The sequence below is a fragment of the Ursus maritimus genome, unplaced genomic scaffold (assembly GCF_017311325.1).
Source record: "Ursus maritimus isolate PB19 unplaced genomic scaffold, ASM1731132v1 scaffold_26, whole genome shotgun sequence".
Lineage (NCBI taxonomy): Eukaryota > Metazoa > Chordata > Mammalia > Carnivora > Ursidae > Ursus > Ursus maritimus.
The window spans coordinates 20,325,426-20,339,163 of NW_024425119.1; the positions used below are offsets into that span (position 1 = coordinate 20,325,426).

The window sequence follows — 13,738 nt, forward strand, 5'->3', positions numbered from 1 at the left end:
TACAAAGAAAATATTTTAATAAAATATTCAATACAGTATTTCCCTTGTGGGGGCTTTTAAGAAGTGAGAAGCCAAAAGCAATAACTGTTACTTTTGGGAATCCAGTCCTAAGTGAGACAGGAATGTTCTTAGCTTTTCTCCAAAGCTCTTTGCCCAGTTCTGCCAACAGGCTGCCACGAGGAGGATGAGGAAACCTGCAAAGGTCACTGTGAAGAAGAGACTGAACACAATCTGTTTAGAAGCAACTAGAGGGAAGCAGTTTTTTGCCTCAGGCTTCTTACCAGGTGCAGTATCTGGAAAAAGGAGAAGGCAACTTACTGGTTGATACACAAACAGAGTTAACAGCACCCTTTTGGGGATCCCCTCCCCATCCTCCTTGCATTTTCAGAGTGACCAATGGAAACAGAGATCTGTGGTTTCAAGCACTAAGCATTTCAAACAGAATCATTCCTTGGCCAACTTTGGTATTCAAGGTCTATTACTATGAGTGGAATTCTTGGGTTTCAAATTGAGAGAAAGGAGAGCAGACTACTTCCTATGCATAATAGAAGCATGTCACTGCAAATACCGCAAGTGTGAGACACGTGTCCGCCATGAATCCTCCACCTTGTGTGTTGCCGGTTATTGACACAGAGAGTGCTGTTGCTTGAATATGAGTGTCATTTGGTGCATGAAGATATAGAAGAACAAATTACTGTGTTCTGGCTCTGGTGCAGTCTGACAGTGCTTTGCCTAAACCACCAACACTTGAGGAAAATTTTCTTGAGGTTGTCTTGCTGTCATGATTCCGATGTGTTCTGATTTCCCTCCGGGGTCATAAATTGCACCTTTGGCACCATGAGGGATGAGTTGTTCCTGCGGATGGAGTTATTTCTCCTCATGGAATTGTTTCTCCTCATGGAATTACGCTTCCTCAGAGAATTTTGATGGGATAGTTCACTCTTCTGGAGGGTCTGAATCAGGATGGAAGGCTTCTCATCAAGCTCTCGGGCACTGCACCTGGGAGCAGCTACTTTAACAGTGTTGCCAAATTTGGAGTAATCCACAGAATACACTCCTTCCTCCTCAGTTACAATAGACACAAAGCGATGGCCCCATTGGATCTCCTCAGCGATATAGGAGGTTCTTGCTTGTGTGGTAATGCCAGTAGTTTCAACCACTCCTTCCAGAATCACTATGACCTCTAGGTCTTGGTTGGCGAGGTCAGTTGCTGAGATATCGTACAAGGGGCTGCGCTTGTCGATCACATGGCAGATGATCAAAGGGGCCACAAGAAAAATGTTATTACTCTCAATTGGGTTATCAACAGGAATGTCCAGCTGGTGAATAGGCACCACTTCCCCTTCGGGTGTCGTTGTCTTCTTGACCACCTGGATGCGCACTGAGGCACTAATGATCATGCTCTTCCTTAGGTCGCCCACTCGGAACATGAAGCACAACTTGCCGTTTCGGACAGCAATCACAGCATGGCGGCTGAAAATCAAGGTTTCCGCCCTCCTGTGAGCCTGAGCTGTTTTCATGAAAATGCAGCCCAACATGACTGCATTGATTATCAAACCCACAATGTTCTGGAGAATCAAAACTGTGATGGCCAGAGGACATTCCTCTGTCATCATTCTCCCTCCAAATCCGATTGTCACTTGAACTTCAATGGAGAATAGAAAAGCAGAGGTGAAAGACCTGTCAGGAATGATATCAGAAAACCGTGCCATCAGATCACATTTTGCGTAATGAAGTATCAGTCCAAGCTGAATTTTCCATTTTCCTCCTCCAAAGGCTATTAAATGCTTTTGGAAAGACTTGGCAACTTAACCTGTCAAATGCCTGATTCTAAACACAAGCGCTTTCCCTCTCTCCCTCTCATCAGAATGCATCTACTTCCAGACTTCTGGAATACAGTTCCATTGTTTTCTATGTCATGTAATGATGGGCCTACTTATATGAAAGCATTAAAATAAGTTAAAATAATAAATACATTTGTATTTATAGACATATTTTACTTTGTGAAATACTTTCACAATGGCATAGTTTACTTGGTGAAACTTCTTACCAGTTAGATGTTTATTATTAATTGCATATCTGAGTTTAAGTGACTGGAGTCATACGGGAGGGTCCTGAGTAATAAGTGAACTTTTTATTATTTACAACCTTTAAAATCGTATTCATTGACTAACACTTACTGCATACCTTATACAGAGAAAGCACAGTGTTAAAAGGTCAAAACACATCATTCAAAAGTACTAGTGTTTTTAATTTAAAAAAATGTTTTAACGTTTTGCCATTTGGAAAGAAAACTTTTTTTATTGATTGTCTCATTTTGTTCTCTAATTCTAGAGAATACTGAGGCTATTAAAGAAAAATTTGAGGCAGAGATTAGTAAGTAACTGTGTCAAGATCACATAATTAATGAGAACTTGAACCCTCTCAATTCTGGCTTGGTGCTCCGAAAGAGGCAAAAGGATAGTGAACAAGTGTCAGTGTTTTCCTGGGAAGCTTTTTCAAGTCGTACATCTCATCCATATATCTCAATGTCAACAATGATTTGGTAGGTCCAAGGTTGACCTGGGTAAGACTTTTGAAAAGCTCTCGGGTAAGTCTGATCTATCCCCTTGCTTAAGATGCACCACATTTGTTATTCTTAAGATTAATTTATTCACCAAGCTACATATTCTATACTGCTGTGACTTCTTAACAAAGACAGGTTAGTCCTGTGTTTACCCCCGATGCCAATTTCAAATTTCTCTAATTTTACAGAAGATTAACCATGCGCAGGCTATCCACATTATCTACCCATTAATGCTATGCACAATGAGTCAGCAAAATGCTTAAACATTTGAATACTGAGTATACACGTCGCACTTTGGTGCAACACCATGGGGGGTAAGCAAAAATGATTCTTTTAACTTTTTTTTTTTTTTAAGATCCCATTCACTTATTCAACAGAGATAGAGATAGCCAGCGAGAGAGGGAACACAAGCAGGGGGAGTGGGAGAGGAAGAAGCAGGCCCACAGCAGAGGAGCCCGATGTGGGGCTCGATCCCACAACGCCGGGACCACGCCCTGAGCCGAAGGCAGACGCCCAACCGCTGTGCCACCCAGGTGCCCCTTTTGATTAACTTTTAAGTGGAGTGTGAAAATTGCCCTTTAACCCTTCTTGTTGCTAAAAAGATTCGTGGAGAACAACAATGATTGCTTTTGGCACTAGCTACACAGATGTGTTGTGTGATCCAAAAACTCCACGAAGAATAAGAATGGACCCCAGAGGAAGGACTTGGACCCAACGCTGATTTCTAATAACATCTATATATTTCATGGAGCAGCCTGTGATGAATATTCCCAAATGTTTCGTTTTAACAGATTGAGGGACTATTCAAGTGCCATATTTTACGTATTGTTTATTTTATGAACAAATTTAATTCTAAACATTATATGCTAGCAAGATCCAGCCTTTTATGGACACCTGTCACGCTTTCAAAAGATAAAAGTGTTCAGTTGCTCGTTCGTTCTGCTACAGAGGGAGTTAGGCTGAATAAGAAGAAATATGTTGGTTTATTTTCTGGCTCATATTGGAAAAGTTATCCACATGAAAGGGAAAGGGAGCCATCCTAAAATGAGAATGGTAAAATGTTATTTGGACATACTGGTGAGTTACCATCACAGTAAGGTATGTCTAATTTCGAGGAAATGGTGGGACATTGAGCTTCTGAAAGGAAATGCAAAGAAGAAGAAATATTATTAGGCATCTCTTAAATTCCCTTTGGGAAAGAATGGAGATTTTTCTGTTTCTAAATTTTGGTGAAAAAAACTGTATCATATACGGTTTGTTATGATTAAGCTGCATGTTGAGCTTAAAGCACAAATAGTACCATAACATTAAAATAAAATTACTAAGATTTTAAGCTTCAAAGATGTCAAGTAATTTTTTTTAGGTAAGAAGTGCAATTAAAAATGTGAAAATTGTCAGGCTAATAAGATCAATTTTGTCTCATTGTATTTGTGATACCATTTCTCACAGTAAACTGAATGCTCCCACCAGCAGGAATGAACACGCTTAGGAACGCATCTTGGTGAAAAATAAGAGCTCATAGTAAAACAGCTTTTAACAACCAGTGCACTCCATATTCTTTTAAACAAAAATCATGGGAAGGATGTCACTTTTGATGATACATCTTTAATAAATGCTTCATGACTTCTTTTTCACAGGAAAAGCCAACATATTTGTCTTGGAATTAAAATCTATCATTTATTTTCAAGGCTTATCATTTCTGTTTCTTTTGTCTCTTTTTATGACTGTCTACTGCATGTTAATTAAAAATTTATCTTGATATGAAAGTGATTCACCAATATCAGTGCCTGTAAATTTCTTAAAGAGAAATATTATAGATAATGATACTTGACCTACAAGTGCCTGTTAAACACAGTGTTTTAATTGTTTCCTTTGTATCTGGTATGCTGATGATGACCAACATTTTTCATCTATATTTTCCTAGAGACAAAAGTTTGTGAAAAGTTCAAGACAAGAAAGTAATATCTACTTGGTGATAAAGGCAATGGATCAATTCAATATATTTTTCTCTCCTCAAAATCCGAGCTGGAATCTGTGACGTGTGATCTCGGCACACAAATGCCACATCCCTCCCTGATACGCTGGCATTGCGGTTACTGAGGACAGACAAGTTCACCGTCTGGGTTTCTGCTCCTTGCCGTCGTATGTTAATTTCAGAAGGTTTCAGGGTCAGGAAAGGTCTCATTCTTTACAGTTGCCTGGCAGAACGGTGCTTGTTCAACTTGCTTTGCTTTGTACATTATGTGAATTTGGAATATTACTCAGAAAATGTCCTGGCAAAGTTTCCAGTATTATTACCATTGTTTCACTTCAGAGTGAATATTTTTGCAATTGATATAAATGATTTCTTTCTGCCTTCCAACAAAACAAATTAAAAGACAGATCATCCCAACTAAATGTTCTTAGGCCATGTGAAAATATGAAGAGAATGACTGAAATCAAATTCCTTTTACTTACTTTTGAAACACAATATAAGCGAACGAAGCAAACGTTAGGCAATCTGAGGACTGTCTTGTTCCTATTCTATTAAAACTTGTAAAGAAAACCACAACATTAAGTCACTTCTATAGAATCTCTTCCATGAAAAACTTGGACCAATTTCCATTAGAACTTATTTTTTCTAGTTCTGCATCTTAGCATAACTTTTTAATTTTGGAATCCAATGCAAGCAACCAGATATTTAAGATAATCTTGATAAAGAAGGGCTTATATCTATTTATTTCATTTTTAGTGGATTTTTAATCTAGGATATCTCCTCACCAGTATTTTCCTGTTTTCCTCCCGATTTCTGAAAATGTCACGGGTAAGAGAAGTCAGGGAAAAATATTACTAGCATTTGCACAATATATTTTTGTCGATCAGAGATATTTACTTGTGGACACCGGAACTATGGACAGCAGCTTTTTCATACTGAAAACTGAAATGTGTGCTTTTTTCGAGTAAGGCACTCTGTGGAATCCTTTGAACCACAACCATTCTTTAACTGATACCGTATGTTTAAAGCTAACCAGAGGGATTGAAGCTCCACGTTTTCAGAGGCTCCTCAAACATAAAGCTGCATTTAAAAAGATTCTTAATGTGTTAGATTAGATTTTTTACTTCTTTGTGTCTGAAGGTACTAAAGCAAATGCTTTATTTCGCTTTCAACAAAATAACTGTGATACAGAAAGGGCAGTTTAATGTTTCTTTCTATACCATTTTCAATCCCTGCCTCATCCCACTGCATTCTTACCTGACATTAGTCACACAAACAGTGGACTCCAAACCACTTTTCTCCATTGCACTTTTCTCCATGTAAGCGTAGATGTCCCCATGGGCAAAGGCCACCAGCCACCACATGATGGCGAAGAGCAGCCAGCTGCAGAGGAACGACATAGTAAAGATGACCAGCGTGTGGCGCCATTTCAGGTCCACCAAGGTAGTGAAGATGTCCTGCAGGAATCGCCCTTGCTCGCGGATGTTCTTGTGCGCCAGGTTGCATGCCCCGCTCTTGGCGATGAAGCGGGCTTTGGGGAGGCGGTCTCGGACGCGCGGCTTGCGCAGATTCTCCGCCGCGATGCGCGCCAGCACATACTCCTCGGGGATGATGCTCTTTCTGGCCAACATCGTCCCGTCACCATAGCCAGCCTATTCACCTGTCTCTGACCTGCCTCTTCTTCCCTCGGGACGTCCTCCTGCATAAGGGAAACGACGATTTAAAACGTTCCCCTCCCCCATTTCCTCAACTCTTCAGTTCTCGCATTCAGGGATAGGTCTACACGTTCCAGGTGACGTGCAAAGCTAAGGTATGATTTTCTTAATCTAAACACGAATCTAGTTTGTGCTTGAGTTCTGGGATCGCGGATAAATTATTTGGTCTGAATCGGAACTGTTTCAATTTTCCTTTTCGCTTTGAACACATATGGGCATAGCCTTGGTTAAACAAAACCAGGAGCCCTCCTGTAAACAGCAGGGTCAACGATAATTCTGAGATTAACCGCGTCTGTAGATTAGTGGCAAAGATACAAACACGCGGCTTCTATGATGAAAATTGAAGCCATCTGGTTATCACGATCCATTTATTATTTACACGATATAGCAATATTAAAAGTAAAGAGAGGAAATTCTTCCTCCGTTATTTTTAGAAGTACGCGAAGAAAAGGCCGTGGCCTCTTGCGCAGTATAAATAACATGCTTAGTGAAATTTGACAAAATAATAATAAGCGATGTACTCCGTAACTTGAAAATGACCAAGAAGTATTTTAGGTTTAAAGAAGTATGAATTGCATTAAAAAAGAAGAAAAATTCCCAGTGAAATTCGTAATATTATAAATGAAAAACTTTACAGCGAAGGGATCAAACATAGAAGCTGCAGGAAAAGCCCGGACAATAGCCTGAGGGCTGCAGATAGAGTTAAAAGAGTGTGCCCCGAAAAGTCTATCCAACACTGTAAACCTCTGCTGTGTTTGGCATTTTAAATCATTTGCGGGGATGCGAATAGCCTCCCCCTCCCCTCCCCGGGAGGAGCGTTGAAACTTACAGACTCTGGGCAGCGGGCGCGGCGGCTGCACCTCCCTACACACGCCGGCCGACCGCTGGCAGGTCCCTCGCTCTCCCATCCCGGCGCGCGGGTGCAGGGACCGCGGACGCCAGAGGGACAGATCCGGGGGCCGCGTGTCCTAGGGAGAAGAGTTAAAAATAATAAAAGGTGCAACTGAATCTGAACGCGGGAGGGCTAGAGGAAGGGGGATGGGTGTGGATCTTCCCCTCCCCCTGCTCGACTCTACTTCCCGGGCCGTTGCTCCGGACGGAGGAGGGGCCGGGGGCGAGAGGACCTTGGGGGTGATGCTCCACAAATCAGCCTCTGGGTTTGGGCTTTGACGCGCGCCAGACCTCTGAGGCCGCCGAAGTTGGCGAGGTGGAGGCGGGAGGGGAGTGGGGGGAGGTGCATCTCGCGGAGGTAGGGAGCCGGCCAGAGGGAGGGGCGAAGAGAGGGTGGGGAGGGCGGGACCTGTAGAACCCGCTCTTTTCTAGTAGCTGCGACCCCCCGCTGCCAGCTTGACCCGCTCGACTTTAAAAGGCTCCCTGCTCAGGAGGGAGAACTTGGGAGTCCAAGTTCACTGACGTAAAGAGAATTTAGTTTTTATTTTTATTTTGTAATCTGCGTAGATAACTGGGCTACTTAAGATTGACTAAAACCAGATATAGAGATCAGAGAACAGTTTTCCGAGGTGTTCAAGCTGTGTTTACATATTTATTTACATTAAATTTCCATCTAGTGGGGATGATACAGGTGGAAGATGTTTTGGAACCCACTCTAAGTAAAAGTGTTTCTTCACCAGCCAAAGCTAGTTCTCAGTGAGTTAAGCGCGCGCGCACACACACACACGCGCGCGCCCGCGCGCGCAACGACCCCCTCCCTCCAAAAAGAAGAAAGAAAAAAAAGTCGAGTCTCTTCCAATGAGAAAGTTTACCCCAAAAGGGATCGCTGTCAACACTTTAGAACTCAAATGGCCATTCTTAAGTACTTGGTTACTTTCTGAAATGTTGCAGCTTCCTGGTCGTGTCTAGATGGTCTGAATGATAAAACAGAGCAATTGCGCACAAGAAAGATTATATAGTAAATATCTTTCTATAGTTTTTTGAATAGGCTCCAGCAAAGACAAATGTGCTTTCTCCCACAGGTCAGGCCTCCTGATTTGGCACTTGTGTTAATGGAAACTTTAATTCTTGGAAATTACGTATTTTCCAAGACTCAGGGCAGAAAGTGTATGGAGCATAAACAGTGTGTTCATTTAATTACCGAAAGACCTAAAATTAGTCTTTAATAAAGGCAATGAAGAATTTTTTCCCATTGTGGATAGATCTGTTTAACCCCTTTCAGCCCGGAGATGCTGTTAGTGGCAGCTCTCATCTCTACCGACATTAATTTTTACAGTAATTTATGTAGTAAATTGCCTATAAGTGTGTGGGGATCGATTTGTATAGTTAATCCCCTCAGTGTTCTATTTTACAATTGAGTTTGCTGTACAACTTATTCCCTATTCTTTTGGCTCGGGGAACATTCATTGAACACCTTTTCGCCCTTTTATGAAGGGTTTTGTTTGTTTTGTTCAGGTTTATAGATACATAAAGTCATAGTTGCTGTTCTGAAGAGGCAGACAGTTGTAGTAAGAGAAACAAGACTTTGATAATAAACTCCAATACAAGCCAGGGTGTGATTAGAAGGAGAAAAGGAAATACAACCAAAGTTCCATAGGAATTCAAATGAGAGAGATTAAGATAAAGACAATAAGGAGAGCTTCATGGATTAATTGACATCTGATCCAGTCTTCGGACCAGATATATTTGGGGTATGCAGAAAAGCAAAGAAAGGATGTTCTGCAGAGAGGAAGCATCAGGGACAAAATTGTGGAGTACTGACCAGAGTGGGCTACGTTTTAGTCACAGAACTAAATGAATTAGCATTGATGAAGCAAGGTCAACAAGGTAGCAGGATTGGATGCTTGAGTCCAGGGTTGCCTGGACAGCCTCTGTCACCACTCTTCTCAACACGTGGGTTATTCGTGTACTTGTCCCCCCAGCCACTCACCCCCATGAAACTGAGGGCTGCTGGAGCGCAGGGCTGGGGCTTCTTTATCTTTGTGTCCTAAGCCTCTGGCCTATCACAGCTCAAATGACAGGTGCTGAAAAAATACTTTGGAACCGATGCATGGAAAAGGTAAGGCTGAAAACCACATTGACCATTTGGAAATAAATGCATAGACGGCCTTAAATGCTCAACAAAGGAGTGGAGGCAGTTTTCAGTAGGTAGAGATAAGCTGTGGAAAGATTTGGATTAGAAAACAGCACAGTAAGTCTGATTTAGTAGGACTGATCAGGAAGCAGGGCTATGATGGCTTTGGGGGTTGCGTTTCTGAGTAGAGTTCCTTGGGCTCCAAAACTCTGTGATTGGCAGAAGGGGATACTGGAAACTATTATATTAATTAGAGAAGGAATGAGGTCTGGGGCTAATAAGCAAATACACAGAAAAGGAATGTTACACAGAATCAATAGTGGGAGAGGCAAAAATCAGAGCTGACTGTGGTATTTATCGTGGTGACAGAGAAATACGGTTGACTCTTGAACAACACGGGCTCACCTCTAGGCAGATTCTTTTCGATAAATACAGTATAGTACTGTGAATGTTTTTTCGCTTGTGATTTTCTTTTTAAAAAAAATTTAAAATTTAAATTCAATTAATTAACATATAGTGTATTATTAGTTTCAGAGGTAGAATTCAGTGATTCATTAGTTGCATGTAATACCCAGTGCTCATTATATCATGTCCTTGTGATTTTCTTAACGTCTTCTTTTCTCCAGTTTACTTATTGTAAGAATACAGTATATAATGCATGTAACATACCAAATGCATGGTAACAGACTTGTTTATGTTATCCATGAGGCTTCCAGTCAAAGTTAAGTGATTAGTAAAGCTTTTTGGGGGGGAGTCAAAAGTTATACATGAATTTTCAACTGTGTGTGGGGTCAGCCCTCCTAACCTCCAAGTTGTTCAAGGATCAACAGTATTTATTATTGATCGATACCTAGTTTCTCTCCATTTTGATCTTCCTCTTCTCATATTATGGCCCAAATATGAACATTTAAATTCACCTTGAGAAATTTGTTAAGGAAATCAATTAATTTTTTAAGAACACATTTACTACTTAAGGCTTCTTTATCGGTCTACTTGTTTAATCACTATTTTGCTATCATCCACTAAAAGTTACATGTGTTTTCTTAACTGTTCTATAATTTTCCTATTTGTTCTTTCAAGAGTGAAGACTACTTCGTGCGCCATTCTCGAGGAGACCAGTAATAAATGCAGAACAGAGCTAACTTTTAAAATCTCATGATTTCCTTGACTTTAAGACTAAGAATTCTGTTAGAATCCGTTCATGTTGCATACCAGAGAAATTTATGCAACTGGGAAGCAATTCAAGGATATCTGTTCACTTTTAAGTGAACATCTGTTAGGTTCCTTTTAGATTCTATGAGCATTTTATTTGTGGATAAAGACATTTCTGCCATTCCTGTTCTCCTAAAAACAAAGTTTGTCAGGTGCCTTCAAACAGGTGCAGAAAGTATGAGGCTGATGCTTTTCCCAGTTTTCTGCTGCTTTGATTATCAAGTACACATCAGTGTAGTCCTTGAAAGCACTCTCTAGATAGAGGGTGAAGTCCTGGCATTTAATGACCTTGCCTTTGACTAGACTTGTGAATTTCGAACTCTTGGACTTCCTGAGCCATATTAGACGTAAGAATTTGGAGAGTCTTCAAAATGACAGTGGAAACGATTCATGTTAGCAGCCCAAATAACTGTTGGTCTATTTGCTTGGTATGCTACTTTATTAGTGTCCTCATATAAACCACTTTGGAACATACTGCTTGGGAATCAGCTTAATAAAACTGTTACATAAACTAGTAATCAAAACAGCATGTTATAAACTCACTTTTTTTGAGTTATCATGAAATGGGAATGACAATATAACTCTTCCTATTTATCTGTTCCAGGGAGGTTAGAGAATATTTCTTTTTGAGATGTGTATCTATTTATGTACAAAAAACCCCTCCCTGTCCTTGAAATGAGGCCACCCCATTTCTTTAAGGATAACCACCAGCACCATTCGTGCAAAGTATCCACTCAGCTTGCATGCCCAGCTCCTCAAACTTATGCCAGCTCCTAGGTGTGGGTCAGCAAGTCAGGAAAGGAGGCATTAATAACAATCACTACCTCTTAATGTACATCTGGGTGAACAAAACAAAGCCCCTGCAGCAAGGCTTTCTTGGGGAGGAAGCCATGAGCAAGCAAGCAAACGTAATACATTATGTAGTTATCAACAGTGTCAAGATTTAGAAGGAGAATAAAGCAGGGGAGTAAATATTGAAAGTAACTGGAGCCAGAAATTGGCAATTTTATATACAGTTTAGAAAAGGCCTCTTTAAGAAGGTGGAATTTGAACAAAGGATTAGTCAGGTGATCAACAGGGCTGGGGGTTGCAGGAAGAGTGCTTCAGGCAGCTCAAGAGCAAATATGAAGGAAATGGTCTGGTGTGTTCTAACAACAGGAACAAGATCAATATATCGAATCGAGAAGAGAAAAAGTGGATGAGTTGGGAAGAGTGGCAAGGAGATTCCCTGATCTATCCATCTCTCCATTTACCCAAAGAATCGGTAGAGTCTGCAGTACTGAGTTCTGGAAAACATTGACCTAATCCTTGATACAGCTATGCTGGGTGGTTTTCTTCCTTTCACACACTAGTCTATTAGGGTATAGCTAAATGTCTCATCCAAAATCAAATACCTAGTAGATGCAAAGTTACAACGAATGCAAAGCATCTGATCCCAAATCCTGCTTTTCTCACTGGACAGTATCTCAGAGGGATGGTTGTTATTCCATTGTTCAGCTACATGAGAAACACTGGGTAACATTATTTTATGCCACCCCAGGCTTTTATTGATCAAGGATAGAATAAAATATAAAATCTTTGGCCCCAAAATGAAAATATCTTTAATGAGAAGGTTTAAATACTTCTAATAAAATAACACCCATTTAAAAGATCCCCTGGAGATTCTCTTGCTCACTCAGGTATAAGAAACTCATAGAATTGTCCTGAGGACAAGATGACGCAATCTCTACAAAGTGCTCAGGATAGTGACTGGCGTGTAGTAAGTATTTAATAAATGTCGGTTCTTTTTTTAAATAATTTAAATTCAATGTAATTAACATATAGTGTATTATTAGTTTCAGAGGTAGAATGTAGTGGTTCATCAGCTGTTGGTTCTTATTCATATAGAGGGCTGCTTTTGGTTGGGTGATGGTCAAAAAGATCTCAGAGCCGGGTGTGGAGAGAGGAAGGGGGGAAGGTATAGACCCACACATTCCTTTAACCATTGGCTAACTATCTCTCCTAACCTAAGACTAAGGAGACAGGACAATATCATTTTATAGACTTGAGTATTATTTTTAGACCTCACCGACCTTCAGAGTGCTAACTAACCAACACTTGTACTGGTATCTCCTCAGCTCTTGAATTTAATCGAGACATTGAGGACTGAAAAGAAGCCAGCTAAGACACTGGTGATAAAATAAGGACCCAGGAAGTCAACCTGTCTGTTTTACTGTAATAGTGTCTCCAAGAGAAAAGTGGTTCGTTCAATAAGTAGAAAGTACCTGTGGTAATTATTTTTTGCCAGCAGGGCACAAAATGCTAGTACTAAATAAAGTTGGCGGGGTCTCGTCCAAGAGAAGAGGAGGAATAGTGGCTGTTACCGTTCGTTTTTCCAGGCCTTGAAATTATGCTTTGATATTCTTGTGCCAAAGGAAGACAAGTTCACATGAGCCTGGGATCTGTCTTGCCATAGGAACTTTTCACAGGTTTTTCTGAAGCTCTTAGGGAAAGACCAATTCCCAACAATGTCCTGATCTATTGCAAAGCTTTCATGTCACAATGTTTTGAAAATTCAGTGACTCATATGGTGCTTGGAAAGAGAAATCTGACATTTTCCAGAACTCTCTGTAGGGTGATTCCTTATTGCCACCTTTCAAAAGTGCCAGTTGCAGAAGGGATTATAGAAGTCTAAAGTGATATTTAGACTCCATGATCATTTGCCAGAATTTTTTTCCTGCTATTAAGTGACCTGGATTTTCCTTTAGGTAAAAATTATCTGTGCCAGAAAAGCTTTCACAAAGTCATTTTTCTAAACAGGTTCATATTAGCATTAAATATTTGATATTTGTTGCTAATTTAAAATGCCAAATTACCTCACTTATTGTTAGAATAAATGGGGTAATAATATGCTCTTTCTGTAAACCTACAGAAGTTTATTGTGCTGTTGGGTCAACCTTTTTTTTTTTTTTTTTTTTTTTAATTGAGGGACCGGAGCAGATGTGTGAAATATGCCGTAACCCTTTGTTTAAGTTCACAGAGTTCTAGAGTCAGAAAGATGTGGATCGGTTGCCCATTCTGCCACTTACTTAGCTGGTGGCTTTGAGCAACATACTTCATCACTCTGAACCTGCTTCCTCTTCTGGAAAATAGGCACTTTAACATCTACCTCTAAGAGTTGTTTAGATTAAATGAGGTGAGTATGTGAAGGATTTAACACAGGCTGATACACTTAAAACATAATATTTTCTAAAAAAAACCTATAA

At 40.4% G+C, this 13,738-nt stretch overlaps 1 protein-coding gene and 1 long non-coding RNA gene across 2 annotated transcripts in view; one reads left to right on the forward strand and one right to left on the reverse strand.

The window, feature by feature from the left end:
• Positions 1–7,470, reverse strand: KCNJ8 (potassium inwardly rectifying channel subfamily J member 8). Its single transcript, XM_008693119.2, has 3 exons — positions 7,086–7,470; positions 5,799–6,240; positions 1–1,680 (listed from the first exon to the last, which is right to left on the reverse strand). The coding sequence occupies exons 2-3, from the start codon at positions 6,170–6,172 to the stop codon at positions 780–782; spliced, it is 1,275 nt and encodes a 424-aa protein (XP_008691341.1). The 5' UTR covers positions 6,173–6,240; positions 7,086–7,470; the 3' UTR covers positions 1–779.
• The window catches only part of LOC103665231, a 22,226-nt gene continuing 14,657 nt past the window's right edge, over positions 6,170–13,738 (forward strand). The window contains exon 1 of the long non-coding RNA XR_569245.1: positions 6,170–6,351. This is a non-coding gene — a long non-coding RNA (uncharacterized LOC103665231). The remainder of the gene's footprint in view (positions 6,352–13,738) is intronic.

What these genes read in the sequence shown, in the direction of transcription:
- KCNJ8 (XM_008693119.2), bottom strand. Translation starts at nt 6,172, where the DNA reads ATGTTGGCCAGAAAGAGCATCATCCCCGAGGAGTATGTGCTGGCGCGC. An exon ending in GTTTGTGTGACTAATGTCAG is followed by an intron (nt 1,681 to 5,798) that starts GTAAGAATGCAG and finishes CATTCCTGACAG; the next exon opens with GTCTTTCACCTCTGCTTTTC.